Genomic DNA, 26,724 nt, shown 5'->3' with positions numbered 1-26,724 from the left:
GGGTCAGGGTTAGAGGATAGAGAGGATAAAGGGTCAAGGTTAGAGGATAGAGGGTCAGGGTTAGAGGATAAAGGGTCAGGGTTAGAGGATAGAGGGTCATGGTTAGAGGATAGAGAGGATAAAGGGTCAGGGTTAGAGGATAGAGGGTCAGGGTTAGAGGATAGAGAGTCAGGGTTAGAGGATAGAGAGGATAGACGGTCATGGTAAAAATGTTTTATCAAAATTGAAAACTATTATTATTTTTAGTAGTTGAACCGAAACCAAACCTTCTGCACAGGCCAGAAGACTCAAGGCCACTGTGGTCTCGAAGAACATCTGACTGCTTAAATGGTTGGTCTCTCAGTCAGTCAGTCAACACAGTACTATAGTCTTTATTCAAACCATGCACTCTCACAAACTCATGACAGCAACACTTCATATCAACAAGGATTGGAGTTACTTGTATCACATACTACTACAAGGTTATCTGTAAACCACTTCCTCTGATGTTGTGTTGGTGTAATACACCAAGAACAAGCCAAGAATGTATTTTATTATAAATCATCACTATTACTACCGTAACTAGCCTTACTATGACAGCTACAACCACTACTACTTCTATGATGATGATGATGATGATGTTGATGGTGATGATAGTAGTGATGATGGTGGGGGTGGTGATGATGGTGATGGTGATGGTAATGATGATGATGATGATGATGGTGGTGATGATGTTGATGATGTTGATGGTGATGATGGTAGTGATGATGGTGGGGGTGATGATGATGATGATGATGATGTTGATGGTGATGATGGTAGTGATGATGGTGGGGGTGGTGATGATGGTGGTGGTGATGATGGTGATGATGGTGGTGATGATGGTGATGATGATGATGATGGTAATGATGATGATGGTGGTGATGATGTTGATGGTAGTGATGATGGTGGGGGTGATGGTGGTGATGATGGTGGTGATGATGGTGGTGATGATGGTGGTGATGATGTTGATGATGGTGGTGATGATGGTGATGGTGGTGATGATGGTGTTGATGGTGGTGATGATGTTGATGATGATGGTGGTGATGATGATGATGTTGATGATGATGTTCATAATGGTGATGTTGATGGTGGTGATGATGATGATGATGGGGTTGATGGTGATGATGGTGGTGATGGTGATGGTGGTGGTGATGATGATGATGGGGTTGATGGTGGGGATTATGATGATGATGGTGATGATGATGGGGTTGATGGTGATGATGGTGATAGTGATGGTGGTGATGATGTTGATGGTGATGATGATGATGATGATGGGGTTGATGGTGATGATGGTGATGATGATGATGATGATGGGGTTGATGGTGATGATGGTGATAGTGATGGTGGTGATGATGTTGATGGTGATGTTGATGGTGATTATGATGATGATGATGATGATGATGGGGTTGATGGTGATGATGATGATAGTGATGGTGGTGATGATGTTGATGGTGATGATGATGATAGTGATGGTGGTGATGATGTTGATGGTGATGATGTTGATAGTGGTGGTGGTGATGATGTTGATGGTGATGATGATGGTGATGGGGTTGATGGTGATGATGGTGATAGTGATGGTGGTGATGGGGTTGATGGTGATGATGGTGATAGTGGTGGTGGTGATGATGTTGATAGTGGTGGTGGTGATGATGTTGATGGTGATGATGATGGTGATGGGGTTGATGGTGATGATGGTGATAGTGATGGTGGTGATGGGGTTGATGGTGATGATGGTGATAGTGGTGGTGGTGATGATGTTGATAGTGGTGGTGGTGATGATGTTGATGGTGATGATGATGGTGATGGGGTTGATGGTGATGATGGTGATAGTGATGGTGGTGATGGGGTTGATGGTGATGATGGTGATAGTGGTGGTGGTGATGATGTTGATGGTGATGGTGATAGTGATGGTGATGGTGATAGTGATGGTGGTGATGATGTTGATGGTGGTGATGATGTTGATGGTTTATGTTGATGATGATGGTGATAGTGATGGTGGTGATGATGGTGATGGTGATGATGTTGATGGTGGTGATGATGATGGTGATGGTGGTGATGATGTTGATGATGATGGTGATGTTGATAATGGTGAGGATGAATGTGTGGTTCTCTCCCCTCCCAGGACACAGCCCTGTGGACTACAAGCTGCTGTCTGTCCAGGTGATGATTCGCCATGGCGACCGTTACCCCCTTTACGCCATCCCCAAAACCAAGCGGCCTGCCATCGACTGCACCCTGTCCCCAAAGAGGTAAGAGCAACGCCCACTGACTGAACATCCAATGATGATGCAACAAATAGTCTCTCGTCTCCGATTGTTCATTATTCATTCATTAAGGCCTTCTGTTAAATAAAGATGATTGTTCATTATTCATTCATTAAGGCCTTCTGTTAAATAAAGATGATTGTTCATTATTCATTCATTAAGGCCTTCTGTTAAATAAAGATGATTGTTCATTATTCATTCATTAAGGCCTTCTGTTAAATAAAGATGATTGTTCATTATTCATTCATTAAGGCCTTCTGTTAAATAAAGATGATTGTTCATTATTCATTCATTAAGGCCTTCTGTTAAATAAAGATGATTGTTCATTATTCATTCATTAAGGCCTTCTGTTAAATAAAGATGGCCTCCTGAATCAACTGGAGTCTGCTGTAAATGTTAGCTATTCCCTCCAGCTCCACACTTTCCATTACATCATTTGATCATTAGATAATTACATCATTAGACCATTAGACCATTAAATCATTAGATTAGATCAAATGCAGTTTTGACTGCAGCCAGAAAATGATACCACTTTGTCTTGTGAAATTACCCCTCTCCCCCCTCTTACCCCCCCAGTCTTTTGAAGAGTTTCTGCTTAGCATGTCGGTGGAAAACTTAAGCAATAATTGCTATGAAGAAGAGGGGAATGTGAGAAGAGAAAACGAGCTGTTGTTGCTAGTCAAAGTGATTAGCCGTGGTTATGCAGTGTGTGATTTGGAGCTACAAGATGTTCAGTCTGACTGTGTTAGATGTCGTGCTCCCTCCGGGGTTAGGGCTGAGACCTGTCTCAGGGAGGTGCATGTCCTGCCTGGGGCCATAGGTTCACTTTCACTGGCACCTAGGAGCATCAGAGTGATCCGACTACATGTTGAGCTCTAACACAGAGACATTCCTTATTTCAAAGTGTGACAATGTTGACTGTCCAACAGTCATTCTGTCTCTCCATTTTACTTTTATCACTCTCATTTTCTCCCACTTGTTTTCCCTCCAGACTGTCACTGTGGTGTTGTGATTGCTGTTCTGCTGCTACTCTCTGGTGCAGATGGATGCATACACACACACACACACACACACAAAGGTTTTGCTGCCTCTGTTATCTTGCTTGATTTGAAAAACATGATTTTCCATGCTGCTGTGAAGAAGCAATACTGTCACTGTCAGAAATACTCCCCACTGAGAAATGACTTAGCACACACACACACACACACACACACACACACACACACACACACACACACACACACACACACACACACACACATTTTGATATCCTCTCTCTTTTTCATGTTCTCATCTTCTCATATCCTTTTCTGTCTCTGTAAAACTCTCTTATTCTGTGTTCACCTCCCCCTCTCATTCATCTGTCATCCTGTCTCATCCCACTGCTCTGCTCTGCCTCTCATCATGCAGATGGCAGTTTCTGATAAGATATTATTTATAGAACGGGAAGTCATTGCTGTGGCTCTTGCTGCACATTCTCAAAAGCAAAGATCAGGGCAGGAAGAGGTCTTTCAGACCTGGCTTCCCTCAGTCAAAAGTGTGTGTGAAAAGAGTGTGTGTGTGAGAGAGTGTTTGTGTGTGTGAGGGCACTTGGGTTCTATCTACTTTGATTGGCACAACAGAGTGATCCCCGGTGACTTGCATAACCTTGGATCTTGACATGTCATTCTAAACAGATGGCTGATAAATTCCTCCCCAATCCTCTTTTTGGGATATCTTAGTCTCTGGCCATTTGCTAATTCAACATGGGCATTTCATTCTGAGCTGATGGGTCTTGCAGAGGAAGAGTCACTAATCTGAGTCATCTGTGACCACTGGGCCTGGCCTTCACAGAGCTGAGAGGACTGGTGAATGTCTGCTATGAAGCCAAACTTTGGCTAGAAGATAATTACACATCTTCACTAATGTTTGGCATGTCACAAAAAAGGCATAACCTAAATCACAGGAGGTTGGTGGCACCTTAATTGGGGAGGACGGGCTCGTGGTAATGGCTGGAGGGGAATCAGTGGAATGGTATCAAATACATCAAACACAAGGTTTCCATGTGTTTGATGCCATTCCATTTACTCTGTTCTGGACATTATTATGAGCCGTCCTCCCCTCAGCAGCCTCCTGTGACTCAAACCCACATGAGCGCTCATGCATTCTGAGTTTGTGTCTGTACTCGCTCTCTCTCTCTGCCTTTCTGTCTCTCTCCCTCTTTCCCCCAGTGCACCTCTCTCTCTCTGCCTTTCTGTCTCTCTCCCTCTTTCCCACAGTGCACCTCTCTCTCTCTGCCTTTCTGTCTCTCTCCCTTTTTCCCCCAGTGCACCTCTCTCTCTCTGCCTTTCTGTCTCTCTCCCTCTTTCCCCCAGTGCACCTTTCTCTCCCTCTCTCTGACCAGTATTCAATGCCATCTGGCTCTCAGCACCGACATTCCACTCCAAGTTAGAGCTGAAAGGAGCGAGGGAGAGAGGGAGGAGAGAGAGAGAAATGAGAGATGCAAGGCGACACAGCCAAGCGGACAGAGTGGGAAGGATCCACGGAGAGAAAACAAGATTGTGAGACATAGAGAGAGAAACGGAGAGAGTGAGGGATGAAGGTAGACTTGGGGAGGTTGAAATGTGGACCTCCTGAGAGAAGATCTTTGTTTTGCTGGAGCTGCAATAAATCAAATCAAATTTTATTGGTCACATACACATGGTTAGCAGATGTTAATGTGAGTGTAGCGAAATGCTTGTGCTTCTAGTTCTGACAGTGCAGTAATGTCTAACAATTCCCCAACAACTACCTAATACACACAAATCTAAAGGGAGGAATAAGAATTTGTACATATACACCACCGTTCAAAGGTTTGGGGTCACTTAGAAATGTCCTTGTTTTTGAAAGAAAATCACATTTTTTGTCCATTAAAATAACATCAAATTGATCAGAAATACAGTGTAGACATTGTTAATGTTGAAAATGACTATTGTAGCTGGAAACGGCTGATTCTTAATGGAATATCTACATAGGCATATAGAAGCCCATTATCAGCAACCATCACTCCTGTGTTCCAATGACATATTGTGTTAGCTAATCCAAGTTTATAATTTTAAAAGGCTAATTGATCATTACTGGCCCCTCTGTCGCGACGTAACCAGAACGCCCATCTGCGGCCAGCTAATCGTTAGCTGTCTTATCGGCTGCTATCTGAATAGGTCGATCGGCCAATTTTCTTGGGCCACTATAATTATAACTATTTTGGATTGGTCCCCTCTACCACACAGAACCCTACTAATCTACCGACGGAAACGCACGAGGTGGCTAAAAACAGACCATCTTCTGCCAACTTGCTACCCATGGCCCGGCTAGCTGTCTGAATCGCCGTGACCCCAACCAACCTCACTACTCACTGGACCCTTATGATCACTTGACTAAGCATGCCTCTCCTTAATGTCAATATGCCGTGTCCATTTCTGTTCTGGTTAGTGTTTATTGGCTTAGTTCACTGTAGAGCCTCTAGCCCTGCTCATTATACCTTATCCAACCCTTCAGTTCCACCACCCACACATGCGATGACATCACCTGGTTTCAATGATGTTTCTAGAGACAATATCGCTCTCATCATCACTCAATGCCTAGGTTTACCTCCACTGTATTCACATCCTACCATACCTTTGTCTGTACATTATACCTTGAAGCTATTTTATCGCCCCCAAAAACCTGCTCCTTTTGCTCTCTATTCCGGACGTCCTAGACGACCAATTCTCATAGCTTTTAGCCGTACCCTTATCCTACCCCTCCTCTGTTCCTCTGGCGATGTAGAGGTGAATACAGGCCCTGCAGTGCCTAGCCCCACTCCTATTCCCCAGGCACTCTTTTGATGATTTCTGTAACCGTAATAGCCTTGGTTTCATGCATGTTAACATTAGAAGCCTCCTCCCTAAGTTTGTTTTATTCACTGCTTTAGCACACTCTGCCAACCCGGATGTCCTAGCCGTGTCTGAATCCTGGCTTAGGAAGACCACCAAAAACTCTGAAATCTCCATCCCTAACTACAACATTTTCAGACAAGATAGAACGGCCAAAGGGGGCGGTGTTGCAATCTACTGCAGAGATCTGTCCTACTATCCAGGTCTGTACCCAAACAATTTGAACTTCTACTTTTAAAAATCCACCTCTCTAAAAACAAGTCTCTCACCGTTGCCGCCTGCTATAGACCACCCTCTGCCCCAGCTGTGCTCTGGACACCATATGTGAACTGATTTCCCCCCATCTATCTTCAGAGCTCGTGCTGCTAGGTGACCTAAACTGGGACATGCTTAACACCCCAGCCACCCTACAATCTAAGCTTGATGCCCTCAATTTCACACAAATGATCAATGAACCTACCAGGTACCACCCCAAAGCTGTAAACACAGGCACCCTCATAGATATCATCCTAACCAACTTGCCCTCTAAATACACCTCTGCTGTTTTCAACCAAGATCTTAGCGATCACTGCCTCATTACCTGCATCCACAATGGGTCAGCGGTCAAACGACCTCCACTCATCACTGTCAAATGCTCCCTGAAACACTTCAGCGAGCAGGCCTTACTAATCGACCTGGCCCGGGTATCCTGGAAGGATATTGACCTCATCCCTTCAGTAGAGGATGCCTGGTTATTTTTTTTAAATGCCTTCCTCACCATCTTAAATAAGCATGCCCCATTCAAGAAATTTAGAACCAGGAACAGATATAGCTCTTGGTTCTCTCCAGACCTGACTGCCCTTAACCAACACAAAAACATCCTGTGGCGTTCTGCATTAGCATCAAACAGCCCCCGTGATATGCAACTTTTCAGGGAAGTTAGAAACCAATATACACAGGCAGGTATAAAAGCAAAGGCTAGCTTTTTCAAGCAGAAATTTACTTCCTACAACACAAACTCAAAAAAGTTCTGGACACTGTAAAGTCCTTGGAGAATAAGAGCACCTCCTCCCAGCTGCTCACTGCACTGAGGATAGGAAACTCTGTCACCACCGATAAATCCACTATAATTGAGAATTTCAATAAGCATTTTTCTACGGCTGGCCATGCTTTCCACCTGGCTACCCCTACCCCGGTCAACAGCACTGCACCCCCCACAGCAACTTGCCCAAGCCTTCCCCATTTATCCTTCTCCCAAATCCAGTCAGCTGATGTTCTGAAAGAGCTGCAAAATCTGGACCCCTACAAATCAGCTGGGCTAGACAATCTGGACCCTTTCTTTCTAAAATGATCTGACAAAATTGTCGCAACCCCTATTACTAGCCTGTTCAACCTCTCTTTTGTGTCGTCTGAGATTCCCAAAGATTGGAAAGCAGCTGCAGGGGGGGTGACAGTCTTGACCCAAACTGCTACAGACCTATATCTATCCTACCCTGCCTTTCTAAAGTCTTCAAAAGCCAAGTCAACAAACAGACTACCAACCATTTAGAATCCCACCTTACCTTCTCCGCTATGCAATCTGGTTTCAGAGCTGGTCATGGGTGCACCTCAGCCATGCTCAAGGTCCTAAACGATATCTTAACCGCCATCGATAAGAAACAATACTGTGCAGCCGTATTCATTGACCTGGCCAAGGCTTTCGACTCAATCACCACATCCTCATCGGCAGACTCAATAGCCTTGATTTCTCAAATGATTGCCTTGTCTGGTTCACCAACTACTTCTCTGATATAGTTCAGTATGTCAAATCGGAGGGCCTGTTGTCCAGACCTCTGGCAGTCTCTATGAGGGTGCCACAGGGTTCAATTCTTGGGCCGACTCTTTTCTCTGTATACATCAATGATGTCGCTCTTGCTGCTGGTGAGTCTCTGATCCACCTCTGCGCAGACAACACCATTCTGTATACTTCTGGCCCTTCTTTGGACACTGTGTTAACTACCCTCCAGACAAGCTTCAATGCCATACAACTCTCCTTCCGTGGCCTCCAACTGCTCTTAAATATAAGTAAAACTAAATGCATGCTCTTCAATCGATCGCTGCCTGCACCTGCCCGCCCGTCCAGCATCACTACTCTGGACGGTTCTGACTTAGAATATGTGGACAACTACAAATACCTAGGTGTCTGGTTAGACTGTCAACTCTCCTTCCAGACTCACATCAAACATCTCCAATCCAAAGTTAAATCTAGAATTGGCTTCCTATTTCGCAACAAAGCATCTTTCACTCATGCTGCCAAACATACCCTCGTAAAACTGACCATCCTACCGATCCATTTACAAAATAGCCTCCAATACCCTACTCAATAAATTGGATGCAGTCTATCACAGTGCCATCCGTTTTGTCACCAAAGCCCTATATACTACCCACCACTGTGACCTGTACGCTCTCATTGGCTTGCCCTCGCTTCATACTCGTCGCCAAACCCACTGGCTCCAGGTCATCTACAAGACCCTGCTAGGTAAAGTTCCCCCTTATCTCAGTTCGCTGGTCACCATAGCAGCACCCACCTGTAGCACGCGCTCCAGCAGGTATATCTCTCTGGTCACCCCCAAAGCCAATTCCTCCTTCGGCCGCCTCTCCTTCCAGTTCTTTGCTGCCAATGACTGGAACGAACTACAAAAATCTCTAAAATTGGAAACACTTATCTCCCTCACTAGCCTTAAGCACCAGCTGTCAGAGCAGCTCACAGATTACTGCACCTGTACATAGCCCATCTATAATTCAGCCCAAACAACTACCTCTTCCCCTACTGTATTTATTTATTTATTTATTTTGCTCCTTTGCACCCCATTATTTATATTTCTACTTTGCACTTTCTTCCACTGCAAATCTACCATTCCAGTGTTTTACTTGCTATATTGTATTTACTTCGCCACCATGGCCTTTTTTGCCTTTACCTCCCTTATCTCAACTCATTTGCTCACTTTGTATATAGACTTATTTTTCTACTATATTATTGACTGTAGGTTTGTTTTACTCCACGTGTAACTCTGTGTTGTTGTATGTGTCAAACTGCTTTGCTTTATCTTGGCCAGGTCGCAATTGTAAATGAGAACTTGTTCTCAACTTGCCTACCTGGTTAAATAAAGGTGAAATAAATAAATAAATTAGAAAACCATTTTGCAATTATGTTAGCACAGCTGAAAACTGTTGTGCTAAAAAAATCTGCAGTTTCCAGCTACAATAGTCATTTACAACATTAACAATGTTTACACTGTATTTGTGATCAATTTGATGTTTTTTTAATGGACAAAAAATGTGCTTTTCTTTCAAAAACAAGGACATTTCTAAGTGACCCCAAACTGTTGAACTGTAGTGTAAATATATGGATGAGCGGCATAGTCATGGTGCAATAGATGGTATAAGGTACAGTATATACATATGAGATGAGTAATGTGAGATATGTTAACATTATTAAAGTTGCATTGTTTAAAGTGACTAGTGATCCATTTATTAAAGTGGCCAGAGATATGAGTCTCTATGTAGGCAGCAGGCTCTCTGAGTTAGTGATTGCTGTTTAGCAGTCTGATGGCCTTCTCAACAGTATGTTATATTTCAGGAACTGTTTCTCGGTTTCTCGGTCCCAGCTTTGATGCACCTGTACTGACCTCACCTTCTAGATGGTAGCGGGGTGAACAGGCAGTTGCTCGGGTGGTTGTTGTCCTTGATGCTTTTTTTGGCCTTCCTGTGACATCGGGTGCTGTAGGTGTCCTGGAGGGCAGGTAATTTGCCCCCGGTATTGCGTTCTGCAGACCGCACCACCGTCTGGAGAGCCTTGCGGTTGAGGGCGGTGCAGTTGCTGTACCCGGCGGCGATACAGCCCAACAGGCTGTAAAAGTTTGTCAGGGATTTAGGTGACAAGCCAAATTTCTTCAGCCTCCTCCTTCTTTATCACACTGTCTGTGTGGGTGGACCATTTCAGTTTGTCTGTGATGTGTACTCCGAGTAACTTAAAACTTTCCACGTTCTCCACTACTGTCCCTTCGATGTGGATAGGAGGGTGCTCCCTCTGGTGTTTCCTGAAGTCCATGATCATCTCCTTTGTTTTGTTGACGTTGAGTGAGAGGATGTTTTCCTGACACCACATTCCAAGTTCCCTCAATAGATATAGCAGACATGTGTTTGAGCAGGCTGTTTTGTCTCTGGGATGTGTGTGGATTATGTGTGTGTGCTTGGGAGAGAGAGATTTACATTTATAAAGGTCTTATTTATAAAGGTCTACAATCTGGGTCTGTTTTTATTTTGACCAGTGTGTAATTATGGGGATCTATTCTGCACTAGCATATGGGTTATAGGCAGGATCCTAGGGGACTGTTGGAGTGTGTGTCTGTGTGTGTCTGTGTGTGTCTGTGCATGTAATTCCCCATAGCTGTCACTGGCATGCCAAGTCGACCCACTGTCTCTGTCTGTCTGTCTGCGGTCTCTCCAGCTGGAAACTATTCCCCCTCTTTAGCCTGCCTCTCTCTCTCTCTCTCTCTCTCACACTCTGTCTCTCTTTTTCTCTCTCTCTTTCTTTCCCTTTCCTGCTCTGTCTTGCTTGACAATTCAAAGGGATTTGACCACCAGTGAGATAGATATGGAGTGAGCAAGTCAATAGAATAGAAGAATGTTAAATCTAACACCAGCATAATGCATGATCCTTTAGTTAGAGACTGAAGCTGCCTGGGAAACTTTAGTTAGAGACCGGAGCTTCCTGGCAAATGTTAGAGACTGGAGCTGCCTGAGAAACGTTAGTTAGAGACTGGAGCTTCCTGGCAAATGTTAGAGACTGGAGCTGCCTGAGAAACGTTAGTTAGAGACTGGAGCTGCCTGGGAAACGTTAGTTAGAGACTGGAGCTGCCTGGCAAACGTTAGTTAGAGACTGGAGCTGCCTGCCGAATGTTAGTTAGAGACTGGAGCTGCCTGGCAAATGTTAGTTAGAGACTGGAGCTGCCTGGCCAATGTTAGTTAGAGACTGGAGCTGCCTGGGAAACGTTAGTTAGAGACTGGAGCTGCCTGGGAAACGTTAGTTGGAGACTGGAGCTGCCTGGGGAACGTTAGTTAGAGACTGGAGCTGCCTGGGAAACGTTAGTTGGAGACTGGAGCTGCCTGGGGAACGTTAGTTGGAGACTGGAGCTGCCTGGGAAACGTTAGTTGGAGACTGGAGCTGCCTGGGAAACGTTAGTTGGAGACTGGAGCTGCCTGGCCAACGTTAGTTGGAGACTGGAGCTGCCTGGGAAACGTTAGTTAGATACTGGAGCTGCCTGGCCAATGTTAGTTGGAAACTGGAGCTGCCTGGAAAACGTTAGTTGGAGACTGGAGCTGCCTGGGAAATGTTAGTTGGAGACTGGAGCTGCCTGGGAAACGTTAGTTGGAGACTGGAGCTGCCTGGCCAACGTTAGTTGGAGACTGGAGCTGCCTGGCCAACGTTAGTTGGAGACTGGAGCTGCCTGGGAAACGTTAGTTGGAGACTGGAGCTGCCTGGGAAACGTTAGTTAGAGACTAGAGCTGCCTGGCAAATGTTAGTTAGAGACTGGAGCTGCCTGGCAAATGTTAGTTAGAGACTGGAGCTGCCTGGCCAACGTTAGTTAGAGACTGGAGCTGCCTGGCAAATGTTAGTTAGAGACTGGAGCTGCCTGGCAAATGTTAGTTAGTGACTGGAGCTGCCTGGCCAATGTTAGTTAGAGACTGGAGCTGCCTGGCCAACGTTAGTTGGAGCCTGGAGCTGCCTGGGAAACGTTAGTTGGAGACTGGAGCTGCCTGGGAAACGTTAGTTGGAGACTGGAGCTGCCTGGCCAACGTTAGTTGGAGACTGGAGCTGCCTGGGAAACGTTAGTTGGAGACTGGAGCTGCCTGGCCAATGTTAGTTGGAAACTGGAGCTGCCTGGAAAACGTTAGTTGGAGACTGGAGCTGCCTGGGAAACGTTAGTTGGAGACTGGAGCTGCCTGGGAAACGTTAGTTGGAGACTGGAGCTGCCTGGCCAACGTTAGTTGGAGACTGGAGCTGCCTGGCCAACGTTAGTTGGAGACTGGAGCTGCCTGGGAAACGTTAGTTGGAGACTGGAGCTGCCTGGGAAACGTTAGTTGGAGACTGGAGCTGCCTGGGAAACGTTAGTTGGAGACTGGAGCTGCCTGGCCAACGTTAGTTGCAGACTGGAGCTGCCTGCCGAATGTTAGTTGGAGACTGGAGCTGCCTGCCGAATGTTAGTTGGAGACTGGAGCTGCCTGGCCAACGTTAGTTGGAGACTGGAGCTGCCTGGCCAATGTTAGTTAGAGACTGGAGCTGCCTGCCGAATGTTAGTTGGAGACTGGAGCTGCCTGCCGAATGTTAGTTGGAGACTGGAGCTGCCTGCCGAATGTTAGTTGGAGACTGGAGCTGCCTGGCCAACGTTAGTTGGAGACTGGAGCTGCCTGCCGAATGTTAGTTAGAGACAGGAACTGCATGGCCAACGTTAGTTAGAGACTGGAGCTGCCTGGCAAACATTAGTTAGAGACTGGAGCTGCCTGGCCAATGTTAGTTAGAGACTGGAGCTGCCTGGCCAATGTTAGTTAGAGACTGGAGCTGCCTGGCCAATGTTAGTTAGAGACTGGAGCTGCCTGCCGAATGTTAGTTAGAGACTGGAGCTGCCTGGCCAACGTTAGTTAGAGACTGGAGCTGCCTGAGAAACGTTAGTTAGAGACTGGAGCTGCCTGGCAAATGTTAGTTAGAGACTGGAGCTGCCTGGCCAACGTTAATTAGAGACTGGAGCTGCCTGGCAAATGTTAGTTAGAGACTGGAGCTGCCTGGCCAACGTTAATTAGAGACTGGAGCTGCCTGGCAAATGTTAGTTAGAGACTGGAGCTGCCTGGCCAACGTTAATTAGAGACTGGAGCTGCCTGCCGAATGTTAGTTAGAGACTGGAGCTGCCTGGCCAACGTTAATTAGAGACGGGCTGCTTGGCCAATGTTAGTTAGAGACTGGAGCTGCCTGGCCAACGTTAATTAGAGACGGGCTGCTTGGCGAAGGGGATTTCATGATGTAATACTATTCTGTGGTGGAAGGCATAGATTTAGGGTCAATGTTTCAACCAATCATGACAAACCTTGTCGAATCTGAGACTAATGATAGGATGTGATGTGGTTTTGGATGATGTCTCAGAACTAGATTGCTATGGAAACCAGAGTGTGCCACATTGTATGTGTGCATGCTCATGTATGTGTGTGTGTGCGTGCTCGTGTGTACCGTTGAACCTCTGCCACCCATAAATAATCTTTAATCTGTAAAACTATGGTGCGGTTGAGCTGCAGCTCCCAGATTTGATGTAATAAACTGTAATCCTCTATCATCTCTAATCGTTTAGATCTTTGACTGATCATCCCCTGCCTGACTGTACACTGACCTCATTGTGAGGTAAAGATGATGCTCTTGTCTCTGTAGCCATGTCTCTGCTGATTGTGTTTATATAGCCCTCATACTCCATCTACCGCACATTGAACTAGGCTCAGTCAGTGTTGTGTTAGACAGCTCCCTGGTGGTAGAGACATAACAGTACAAGACTGCATACTACTTCAACTCCAGTTTTCACCCCATACGAAGGGTTCTTTCCTTCCACATGTCATCTTTCATCTCTCTCCCCCCTTCCAGGAAGCCCTCCCACCCCCAGCTAAAATCTTTCATTGGTCACATGGCCCAGGGGGGGCATGGCCGCTGGGAGGGGACTCTCAGCTCGTTGCCCCGTCTCCCTAACCACAGCGCTTGTGAGATGGGCGAGCTCACTCAGACAGGTAACCAACCACAACCAATCACATTAAAGATGTGTAAAGAACCACCCAAACAGGCTGGTTTTATATCTCAAATGTGCAACCAATCTCTGTCTTTCCCCTCTTTAGGTGTAGTGCAGCATTTACGCAATGGCCAGCTCCTTCGACAAGCCTACAAGCGCCACAAACTCCTCCCGCCCGATTGGTCGACCAAGCAAGTGTGGGTGGAGACTACGGGCAGGAGCCGCACCCTCCAGAGCGGGATGGCTCTTCTGTATGGGTTCCTGCCAGACTTTGACTGGAGCCGTCTTACAGTCCACCACCAGTGGAGCACGTTGTTCTGTGGCTCAGCCTGCGACTGTCCTGCTAGGAACCGCTATCTGGAGGAGGAGCAGAGGAGACAGTACCGTCTTAGAGTGGCAGACACTGAACTGGAGAGGACCTACGCAGACATGGCCCGTACGCTAGGTCTGCCCCCGCGCCAGCTCAGAGCTGCCAACCCTATAGACTCTCTGCTGTGCCACCTGTGCCACGGCCTGTCCTTCCCCTGTGTGGCAGCAGGAAGTGCTCTCGGCAGTGGGGGCTGTCTGACTCTGGCCCAGTTCGCTGTGATCCGGAGGCAGCAGTTAGAGGATGAGGTGGACAGGAGGAGGGTGGGACTGTATCGCTGCTACGCCGTGCTCGCCACACACCCCTACCTCAACCGCACCGCCAACAGGTTGGAGCGTGTCGCCAAGGCCTACGCTCCGGGCCGAAAACCCCGCGCTGGAGGAGAGGAGGTGTTCACCCTGTCCTCGGCTCACGACGTCACCGTGGCGCCGTTACTAAGCGCCCTGGGCTTGGAGGAGGCATTGTTCCCGAGGTTTGCAGCAAGGGTTGTGTTTGAGTTGTGGAAGAGTCCGCACGCAACGCAGGGACAACGTAAGGGGCAACGGCAGAGCCAGAATAAGGCTTCTGGGGTGAAAGGGGACAGGTCAAAAGGTGGTAACGGGGGGGACATGTTTGTGAGGGTTCTGTACAACGGAGAGGACGTAACATTCCATACCACCTTCTGTCGCTCACATGACCGCCATGCCACACAACCGCTATGCCCCCTGGGTAACTTCCTGTCTTTCGTCAGGAAAGACATGTTCAATGTCCTCAACGCCACGTCCTACCAAGACGCCTGCTACCGACGGACAGGCTGACTGACAAAGGGATGGAGAGAGAAAAGGAGGAGAGGAAGGGAATCATTTAGCTGATTTTGGAATTTGTTAATAGCTCTTTTCCCACTTTGATGGTAGTGCCCTATTGAACTATTTTAATGTCTTAGAACTTTGACATTTTTCTAAAGTCAAAAAAACATTCCTAGAAAGTATAGATACTGATCATACATGTCATGCACACAAACACACTGCAAAAATACATATTTTCACCAACAAATTCCTATACACAAACACATATACTATATACACACTCTTCATGCCTTCTTGATCAGATGTCTTTGTCAATGAAGTTGGACTTCTAAACTGACAGCCTTGTGGTGTTGACAATCACACCCAGATACTTAACCTGCAAATATACACATTTGAACGTTGACCTTTCTACCATTTTTAAGTTTTTGAAATGTTTGTAAGGGAAAGACATTCTGGGGTGAAAGTTAAGGACTCAGACACTTTATTCACACATTCCTGCATTCCAACCGGGAATGTTGAGATTACGCTTTTCCCAAATTCCTGCATAGAAAGGGAAACATTGAAAGTGGAAACACGAATGCTGGATTAGTTCATATAAAATGTTGAAACTGCCATTTATAATTTGTCTTGATATTGTTCTGACATTTTGATTAAAATGGTGCTGGAGACCAATAGAATTAGGGTCGGTTTTGCTGTATAATTAATTATTTTGAGTTTACTGCTAAAAAAAAGAGCTCAGCCACATACTGTACTTTCAGGCTGATTTCAATGTTAAGAATTAAGTCATCCCAACAATTTACACTCAATGTTTACTCAATAATGAAAATATTCCACACCTTAGTAAAGGCTAGTTTGTATGGTACTTAGATTTCACTGCTGCTGTAAGATGGTAATAACAGTTAATAAAAATGTCATCAGTAATTGTACATTTTTCCACTACATGAAGGCAACCATTTTTCAGTGGCCATTTTCCAGTTGGGACTATTTTTATTAATGATGTTCATACTTTTGAATAATTATAATGTTTACTGTAAAGCACATTACACAGTCTGCAAAGAAGTAATAAAACTTGTTTCCTCACAACTGTCTCTGTATTGTGTGAAAACGTATGAGCTAACATATTACTGTTCTGAATCCCCCAAGTCTCATAGACTAGACGAAATATAGTAAACATACATTCAGGACAATCAAATGAGTATGATGTGTTATGTTTGATATGGTTACATGAGATAGAAGGTTACTTAGGCTAAAACAAAAGGTGCTTGGTTGGGATGGATGGGTGAGCGTTTAACAAAAAAGTCCTACAGGAATCCTGCAGGAATTCAACCTTTTGTGAAGGAATTGTGCAGGTGTCCTGCAGGAATCCTGTAGGCTTGACAAAATCCTGCAGAAAAAGTCCACGATGACTAGTCCTGCAGAAATCCTGCACAAACATGACAATTCCTTCAGGAATCCTGCAGGACCAAAACCTGCAGGATGTTGATATTCCTGCAAGACCAACTAAATCCCAGCACGAATCCTGCAGAACAATTCATCTGGCAATTCCTGTAGGACCATTACAATTCCTGCAGAACAGAATCCTGCAGGATTTTGATATTTCTGCAGGATATATCAATTCATGCAGGACCAATTACAGCACGAAATCATGCAGAATATAGATATTCCTAGGACCGTATCGGTTTAGTCTCAGTCCTGACTTAAATTTTCTTGAAAATCAAACAAGTTTTGAATATTGCTGTCCATCAATGATTCCCAACCAAATTGAATGAGCTTGAGCAATTTTGAGTAAAACAATATGTTGCCCTATGAGTTGTCCTAAGTTGGTAGAATCTTAATGAACATTATTCACAGCTGTAATGGCTGCCAAATGTGCTTCTACCAAGTAATAACACAGGGGGGTGGAGACTTATACAATTATGATTTTTCTACTACTTTATTTTACTTTGAAAATGTGTAGGTTGTGTAGATCTGTATATAAAAAATTTAATCCTTTATAGATTTAATTTTAAGGCAGAAAAATGTGAAAAAAGTTCAAGGGGCTGTAGACTTTATATAGGCACTGTACATAGAAATCAACATTGATTTTGAATATTGATATTTCTGGGTTCTCAACTTTCAGATCAGAAGGAAAGTATGCCCCCTAGTCGTGAGAAGTTATGTCTGGTATAGGCTGCTACAGCCACTGGGACTCAAGATCCTGAGGTCCAGTGTCTATCAACACAGTGTCTACTTGTATTCAGCTCAATTTTAGTCATTGATGTCCAGTCTCCCCTACTCTTGGTCATCTAGCAGGTTACAATGCCAGGATGAATACATTAGTTATCATAGTGCTCGACAACTTGAGTTAAGAAGCTCTTCTGTAGTGCAACAGAGTTGCCCGTACCTACTCAAATATAGCTCCTGTACCATCAAACAACTATTTCCACACAGAGAACACAATACTTGGCTATCATTGCCTTTTAACTTTATTAGGTGGAGATGGAGTATCATTCCTCTACACAGCAGTGTCTAGACCCCTCAAACTCAATCCTGGACGTCGAAGCCATCTTCCATTGCTTTTTGTAATTGTTCCCCTCTAATCAGGGACTTATTCAGACCAGGGACACCAGCTTTGTGCAATTAATTATCAGGTAAAACAGAAAACCAGCAGGCTCCGGACCTCGTATGGTCAGAATCGAATACCCCTGGTCTAGACCATAAGCTTAGATAGACAACTTTAATACCCAAAAGCCCGTTTTAGCATTGGCAGCGCCACTTTGATGAAGTCAACTGGGTGGGACTTCCTGTGGGTTAAGGAAGGATCACATAATTCCATCTAGGTCAGGCCTGGGCAATTATTTTCCATGGAGGGCCACATTAGAATATATTTTCGCCATCGTGGGCCAGAATCATATTACAGGATTATACATCATGTGTATGTGTCACGGTTGTCGTTGGGAAAGGAGGACCAAAATGCAGCAGGTATGCGGTTGCTCATCTTGTACTTTTATTAAACTCAAAATGGACACCAACATAACAAAACGAACTCGCGATCACCGAACAGTCTTCTCAGGCTCATACACGCTAGACAAGAAACAATCTCCCACAAAACCTACACCAAACAATATTGATATATAATGAATATTGATGTATGGTCGTAACATGATTTTTGTAACATACCACAACAATATCATGTGACTGTATCAAGTGTCCACCACATAAACAGATGCATGCGCCATATATTTATGTACTGTACATGTGCACCTCACTCAGGTTGCATGGCCTTAACTTGAGCTGAAACCTATGTATGGGATATTGTGATAAGTACATATGTAACAGCATTTAAAGTGTGCTGGTGTGAAGGCATTTGGGCAGTGGTGTAAAAATACTTGCAAGTACTACTTAAGTAGTTTTTTGTGGTATCTGTACATTACTTTACTATTTTATATTTTTGGCTGCTTTTACTTCACTACATTCGTTAAGAAAAAGAATGTACTTTTTACCCAATACATTTTCCTTGACACCCAAAAGTACAGGAAAATTGTCCAATTCACACACTTATCAATAAAACAACCCTGGTCATCCATACGGTCTCTGATCTGGCTGACTCACTAAACACAAATGCTTCATTGGTAAATTTGTTGGAGTGTGCCCCTGGCTATCGTCAATAAAAAAAGAATCGTGCCATCTGGTTTAATAAGGAATTTGAAATGAATTATACTTTTTTCCACCACTGGATGTGGCTGGGGGTTATAACATTTATTTCACATGACCATCAATTTAGACAAGTGTGTTTGGGTAAGTGTCTAATATTTATAACATTTTTATCTGGACACTGTTTACCTGGAATTGTTCCTTATTGTAGGCTACTACTTTTACCACACGACTCACTGTTTAGCACATGACCTCACATGTGAATCCTTAAAGAGATGGGTGGGGCTGGCTTAAAAGGGTGTGAACAATGCTGAATGGGTGTAGACAACAGAGCACTCCAGTAGGTACCAAAACTTTCAAAAGCCCTTTTCTCAAAAGTGAGTTTACAAGTGTATCAACTTTCAAAGCAGAATTACTTTCCCATTGTTCCTCAACTGTAGTGTATGATATACCATTTTGTAGTCTCTACTTTAATCCAATAAAAATAAAACGATTTCAAATTTTGCTACATAAGACCGATTTGAGCTCGTCAGTCACATATTTCATCACTAAAAATGTCTGTTCACATACATAGATTGACCCAAACAGTACAAACATCTGCGCATGACTACTAATCTTTGGAAGGTTTTGTTCATCAAGAGATGCATAGAATCTCGTCAGTGACATTGTTTTGAATAGTTCTCCAATCACTGCATCAGACTGAAGATTGATAAGCTCAACTCGCAGGTCAGTGAGAGCGTTATCCACATTGAAGGTGAAAGGAGAGGAAACCAACAGCATGTCATTTTCCAACACTTTGAAATCCTCAAAACGAGGAGAAAACTCACCGCTCAAAGCACGCAGCAGTGATGTATACTTCTCCCGCTGGTCATCTGACAGGGAACACACTAGTAGTGTCGGAAGGTGGGTGAGATTGTTGGCTTCTACTTGGCGGGTCAGGAGGAGTCATTTTCCCTTGAAGGTTATGACAAGGCTGTACATCTGATGTGCAAAAAGGCTTGTAGTTTGGAATTCAGTCTTCACCATGATGTCCACGGTGAAGGCAAAATCAGCCAACCATTCTTTATCTTGCAGTTGAGGGAAATCCACATATTTTCCTTTGATATACAAAAACTCAGCTCTCTCCGACTTCAGGTCCCACACCCATTTAAGCACCTTCCCCAAACTCAGCCATCTCACATTTGTGTGGTAGGGGAGATCTGCATGACCCAACTCTGTCTCTTCCAACAGTGAGACAAAGTGCCTGTAGTTTAAAGATTTAGCTCTTATGAAGTTTACCACTTTAGTGACTGTATCCACAACATGGCTCATTTTCAGAACACATTTACAGAGCACCTCCTGATGAATAATGCAATGCAGGAGAAAAAAAATATCTGATCTGGGTTCAGCTCAGCTACTTGATCTTGTATCCTTTTCAAAAGGCCAATGTTTTTTCTTGTCAAGTTTGGACACCCAATTGTGGTCACATTGGATAACTTTTCAAAATCAGTCCTTGCTTTGCACACATGTATTAACCTCCAATAAATCTTTCCCTGTGGTTTAGCTCTTCATTGACTGCACTGAACCAAGCTCCTCTGTAATTTCAAAGTCTGGGGTTATGCCTCGTAAGAATATCAACAACTGCGCCGTGTCACGTGCATCACTGCTCTCATCCAGGGCCAAGGAGAAATAGGTGAAATCCTTTACCTTGTCTTTCAACTGTTGATCCATATTCTCTGCGATGTCCTCAACACACCGTGTTACTGATCGTCTTGACAGGGAAACATTTTCAAACAGCTTTCTTGTCGGGGCAAAGAATTGCTGCAGAGTCAATTAAACATTCTTTAATAAATTCACCCTTAGCGAATGGCTCGCTATGTTTAGCAATTTTGTGGGACAATACATAGCTAGCTCTCGTAATTCTGTAATTTGCTGAATGCAGTTTTGTAAAAAATCCTTGCTGCTTTTGCAACTGAGAAACTCTTTCGATGCACTTGTCCTCTGCTCAGAAGACATATTCCTATATTTCTCTGCATACTTCGTCTGGAAGTGTCGGGACAAATTGTAGTCTTTAAAGACAGCGATGCTCTCTTTGTACACTAAGCACATGTAACTGTATAGCTTCCGTCCCTCTCCTCGCCTCGAACCAGGGACCATCTGCACACATCAACAACAGTCACCCTTGAAGAATCGTTACCTATTGCTCCACAAAAGCCACAGCCCTTGCAGTGCAAGGGGAACAACAACTTCAAGGTCTCAGAGCGAGTGACATCACTGATTGAAACGCTATTAGCACGCACCCCGCTAATTAACTAGCCATTTCACACCGGTTACGCTCATCCCCCTTTGGACCTCCTCCTTTTCCACAGCAACCAGTGGTCCGGGTCAACAGCATCAATGTAACAGTATTGCTTCCGTCCCTCTCCTCGCCCCCACCTGGGCTCGAACCAGGGACTCTCTGCACACATCAACAGCAGTCATCCTCGAAGAATAATTTCCTATCACTCCCCGCTAACTAGCTAGCCATTTCACACCGGTTACACACACAGCTTTCCCTGATACCTCAATAAAGAAAAATGTTGATGTCCACTCTAGCTGGAACACCCTACATTCATTGTCTACTTTCCTCTTCTTTGAAATCTTTGAAAAACAAATGTTTGCGCAATTTCTAGCTAGCTACTATTTGTAACTGTGACTTGTGTGTCAGCCTGTCAGTCACTGTCTGTCCTCGTGCAGTTGTTATTTACACGTGCCTTCAAAATAAATGTCCCACAAGTGGTGGGAGTTAAATCATTACACAAAGGTGAGTATTCATTGGGCTTTTAATTTGAATAACAAATACGTTCTTCAAAACTTTCCTATCGCAATTTTTTATGTGATCTGAGCTGGATTCCGGGGGCCGTATTGAATCAGGTCGCTTGAGCAAACATTCCATAACTGCAGGTAGCAGTAAATCACATCATCAACCTTGGCTTCATACCTTTTCAGACAACACACTCCATGTGGCAGTATGCACCCTTTCAGTTTGATTACCAACTCTTAGAAGTAGTAGAAGAAGAAAATGTACATCTTAATGGAGATGGCCTCAATGGCGCTTCCTGTGCTCCCAGAGACGCCATAATTTGAATGATACAAAGATTTGTTGTTTATCTAAGCCTATGGCCTTCCCTAGACTCATTTCATGTTCATTTACATCTCTATCACTAGATGGCAGTATAATGTCACTGATAGATGCCATCACTCTGCCTGCCCCGGTGCCCCATCCACCAGTATCACAGAAATAGTTTATCATGAGTGCCACAGGGCTTAACGCACAATCAATATATTTTATATATGTATAAAAACTAAAGCGCTTACTCCCTCTTAGGCCCTAGCCCAGACCAGTAATGTGTCATCTCGATAAATAACATAATCCGATGATGACAAAACATCAATTCCGCAGGCTTATTTTCTAAAGTGCCCTCGTAAGCCTGTCTAACTTTCCACTTCCAGAACTCTCAGAAAAATAACAATATTGATTGCAAAATGCAATAACATGGCAGGGTTGCCATCAACATCAACATTGGGGTTTTCTTGACAAATTGGGGAATAAGGAATGTAATGAATGAATTTTGCCCCTACCCTTCTAAAACAGACAGATATTGTCTGAAGTAGTATGAATCATGCATGTGTTCTATTTATGGAATGCATTGACACGGATACTAACAACATTTCAGTTTTTGACATCAATATAAAAGTGCAGGTTTTGGCTATTAAAGCTAATTGTCATCCTTAGTGCTGGGGCAGTAACACTGTGCACTAACTGCCTGTGTTTTCTCTAGCCCTTCGATTACATTAGACATTGAATTAAGACGTCTTCTCTATAAGGAGTTTTTTTAAGAGCCCCAACGCTTGGTCTGAGCATTCATATAGGCATCACTTGTGGTACCATTCTGGAAGCATAAGGACGTTATCTTTCATATCAGAGAGAAATCATAAAAAAAATTTAAAAAAAGGTTTTGATACACACCTTTAAAGGGTTAGGGTTCCCACAAGGCCATATTTCCATCTTACTGTAACGCCCTGGCCATAGAGAGGGGTTTTTGTTCTTTATTTTGGTTAGGACAGGGTGTTAAGTTGGGTGGGCGTTCTATGTTCCTTTTTCTATGTTTTTGTATTTCTTTGTTTTGGTCCGTGTGTGGCTCCCAATCATGCACAGGTGAAGCTCGTTGTTGCTGATTGGGAGTCACACATAAGGAGCATGTTTTTCCTTTGGGTTTTGTGGGTAATTGTTTCTGTTTAGAGTCATTTCCAACAGGACTGTTCTGCTGTCGTGTATTTGTTATTTTTGTAGTGTTCTCTTTGTTGTATTAAAATTCTAATGATGAACACATCCTCTGCTGCACCTTGGTCTAATTCTGACGACGGCCGTTACACTTACAGACAGAATACTGAGTGGACTACCTGATAATTATCTATTGTCGTCACGAAACACCTGCTTGTAAAGGAAGATGAACGTCACAAATGTGTTGTCACTGAAAAATACTGTTGGCTGCAACTGTGATAAAGCCGGTTAAAACAGTGAACAGTTATTTTGATGTGATATGAAGGTAGAGGGATTTATGTTTCTAGAACCTTACCGCAACTAAGAATCAGTTCACGTTTACACTGAGTATTTGGCTGTTTTGGGCTTCCAGAGCAAATTCGCCTTTTAACAGAACGTCAGGTCCTTGGACTAAGGAGTGACGTTAGGCTCCTTTAGTCCATTATTGGGGTATATTTTATTCAAAGCAGATTTTCTAGTATATGATTTCTATACTGTCTTGTTGACCTCTTCTCTTGGTCCTGCACTGACATCACTGTTATTGATAGAACCCCTCCTCTCCTGAACAGGCTGTTCCCCTCTCACCCTGCCAGTTTCTCGATGCCCTCCAGCATCTGTCTGACACCCATACACTACCATACACTCTCTCTGATGTCATACTGTATAGCAGGGCAGAGCAGCAATTTCCTCCCACAACCCGAGAGCTGGAGCGGGTCTAGCTCAAACTTTAATGTGTTGTGCTGCCTGCGGCCCCGACAAGCTGTGTGTATGTGTGTGCGTGTACGCGTGTGCGCCTTTGAGTCTGAAAGTATGTTAGCTACTTGGCTTGTTTGTCAGAGCCCAAACCATGACTTATTTTCCCTTTAAACATAGCCAACAAATCATGAACGTAGATGCCCAAACATAGCTAGTAAAGGGAGGGAGTGATTTATATTGCAGACAGAGGGAGGAAGGAGGAGAGAGAGGAGGAGTGTTGAGTGTAAGAAAGAAAGACAGAAATGAGGGAGGAGGGAGGGAGAGGTTGTGTTTATGGCAAAAAGGAGGCTGCCTACTCCCACCCTCCCAACCACAGTTATAGTCACAGGTGTGGGAAAAGCAGAGAGAAGGAGGAAGAGAGATTGCTATCATAATGTGGAGAAGTACAGGGATTGAAAAGGGTCTATTGACAGGATGGAGCTGAGAGACAGCAATAGAGGGAAAGGTGGAAAGTGGAGGTAGTCACTGCTAGAACAGACTAAAGAGTGGAGGTAGTCACTGCTAGAACAGACCAAAGAGTGGAGGTAGTCACTGCTAGAACAGACTAAAGAGTGGAGGTAGTCACTGCTAGAACATACTAAAGAGTGGAGGTAGTCACTGCTAGAACAGACTAAAGGGTGGAGGTAGTCACTGCCAGAATAGACCAAAGAGTGGAGGTAGTCACTGCTACAACAGACTAAAGAGTGGAGGTAGTCACTGCTAGAACATATTAAAGAGTGGAGGTAGTCACTGCTAGAACAGACTAAAGGGTGGAGGTAGTCACTGCCAGAATAGACCAAAGAGTGGAGGTAGTCACTGCTACAACAGACTAAAGAGTGGAGGTAGTCACTGCTAGAACAGACTAAAGAGTGGAGGTAGTCACTGCTACAACAGACTAAAGAGTGGAGGTAGTCACTGCTAGAACAGACTAAAGAGTGGAGGTAGTCACTGCTACAACATACTAAAGAGTGGAGGTAGTCACTGCTACAACAGACTAAAGAGTGGAGGTAGTCACTGCTAGAACAGACTAAAGAGTGGAGGTAGTCACTGCTAGAACAGACTAAAGAGTGGAGGTAGTCACTGCTACAACAGACTAAAGAGTGGAGGTAGTCACTGCTACAACAGACTAAAGAGTGGAGGTAGTCACTGATAGAACAGACTAAAGAGTGGAGGTAGTCACTGATAGAGCAGACAGAGTGAAGGTAGTCACTGATAGAGCAGACAGAGTGAAGGTAGTCACTGATAGAGCAGACAGTGTGGACGTAGTCACTGCTAGAATAGACTAAAGAGTGGAGGTAGTCACTACTAGAACAGACTAAAGAGTGGAGGTAGTCACTGATAGAGCAGACAGAGTGGAGGTAGTCACTGCTAGAGCAAACTAAATAGTGGAGGTAGTCACTGCTAGAACAGACTAAAGAGTGGAGGTAGTCACTGCTAGAACAGACTAAAGAGTGGAGGTAGTCACTGCTAGAACAGACTAAAGAGTGGAGGTAGTCACTGATAGAACAGACTAAAGAGTGGAGGTAGTCACTGCTACAACAGACTAAAGAGTGGAGGTAGTCACTGATAGAACAGACTAAAGAGTGGAGGTAGTCACTGATAGAACAGACTAAAGAGTGGAGGTAGTCACTGATAGAACAGACTAAAGAGTGGAGGTAGTCACTGCTAGAACAGACTAAAGAGTGGAGGTCGTCACTGATAGAACAGACTAAAGAGTGGAGGTAGTCACTGATAGAACAGACTAAAGAGTGGAGGTAGTCACTGCTAGAACAGACTAAAGAGTGGAGGTAGTCACTGCTACAACAGACTAAAGAGTGGAGGTAGTCACTGCTAGAATAGACTAAAGAGTGGAGGTAGTCACTACTAGAACAGACTAAAGAGTGGAGGTAGTCACTGATAGAACAGACTAAAGAGTGGAGGTAGTCACTGATAGAGCAGACAGAGTGGAGGTAGTCACTGATAGAACAGACTAAAGAGTGGAGGTAGTTACTGCTAGAACAGACTAAAGAGTGGAGGTAGTCACTGCTAGAACAGACTAAAGAGTGGAGGTAGTCACTGATAGAGCAGACAGAGTGGAGGTAGTCACTGATAGAACAGACAGAGTGGAGGTAGTCACTGATAGAACAGACTAAAGAGTGGAGGTAGTTACTGATAGAGCAGACAGAGTGGAGGTAGTCACTGCTAGAACAGACAGAGTGAAGGTAGTCACTGATAGAACAGACTAAAGAGTGGAGGTAGTCACTGATAGAGCAGACAGAGTGGATGTAGTCACTGATAGAGCAGACAGAGTGGAGGTAGTCACTGATAGAGCAGATTAAAGAGTGGAGGTAGTCACTGATAGAGCAGACAGAGTGGAGGCAGTCTACTAGAACAGACTAAAGAGTGGAGGTAGCCACTGCTACAACAGACTAAAGAGTCGAGGTAGTCACTACTAGAACAGACAAAAGAGTTGACGTAGTCACTGCTAGAACAGACTAAAGAGTGCAGGTGGTCACTACTAGAGCAGACTAAAGAGTGGAGGTCGTCACTGATAGAACAGACTAAAGAGTGGAGATAATCACTGATAGAGCAGACAGTGTGGAAGTAGTCACTGGTAGAGCAGACAGTGTGGAAGTAGTCACTGGTAGAGCAGACAGTGTGGAAGTAGTCACTGGTAGAGCAGACAGTGTGGAAGTAGTCACTACTAGAACAGACAAAAGAGTTGACGTAGTCACTGCTAGAACAGACTAAAGAGTGGAGGTAGTCACTACTAGAACAGACTTAAGAGTGGAGGTAGTCACTGATAGAACATACTAAAGAGTGGAGGTAGTCACTGATTGAACATACTAAAGAGTGGAGGTAGTCACTGCTATAACAGACTAAAGATTGGAGGTTCAGTTGAAGTCGGACGTTTACATACACCTTAGCCAAATACATTTAAACTCGTTTTTCCACAATTCCTGACATTTAATCCTAGTAAAAATTCC

At 44.3% G+C, this 26,724-nt stretch overlaps 1 protein-coding gene across 4 annotated transcripts in view; it reads left to right on the top strand.

Annotated features, from left to right (window-relative positions):
- The window catches only part of acpl2 (acid phosphatase-like 2), an 80,856-nt gene extending 64,665 nt beyond the window's left edge, over window positions 1-16,191 (top strand). For all 4 annotated transcript variants that reach the window (XM_045702900.2, NM_001139989.1, XM_045702901.2 and 1 more), the window contains 3 exons: window positions 2,141-2,267; window positions 13,818-13,957; window positions 14,063-16,191. In XM_045702900.2, the coding sequence (XP_045558856.1) occupies window positions 2,141-2,267; window positions 13,818-13,957; window positions 14,063-15,120 (1,325 nt within the window). In that variant the 3' untranslated portion in view covers window positions 15,121-16,191. The remainder of the gene's footprint in view (window positions 1-2,140; window positions 2,268-13,817; window positions 13,958-14,062) is intronic.
- The last annotated feature ends 10,533 nt before the right edge of the window (window positions 16,192-26,724 follow it).

The sequence above is a fragment of the Salmo salar genome, chromosome 20 (genome assembly GCF_965601325.2).
Source record: "Salmo salar chromosome 20, fSalSal1, whole genome shotgun sequence".
Classification (NCBI taxonomy): Eukaryota; Metazoa; Chordata; class Actinopteri; order Salmoniformes; family Salmonidae; genus Salmo; species Salmo salar.
The sequence above is the reverse complement of the archived record's forward strand: the minus strand, read 5'-3'. Positions and strand labels throughout refer to the sequence as shown.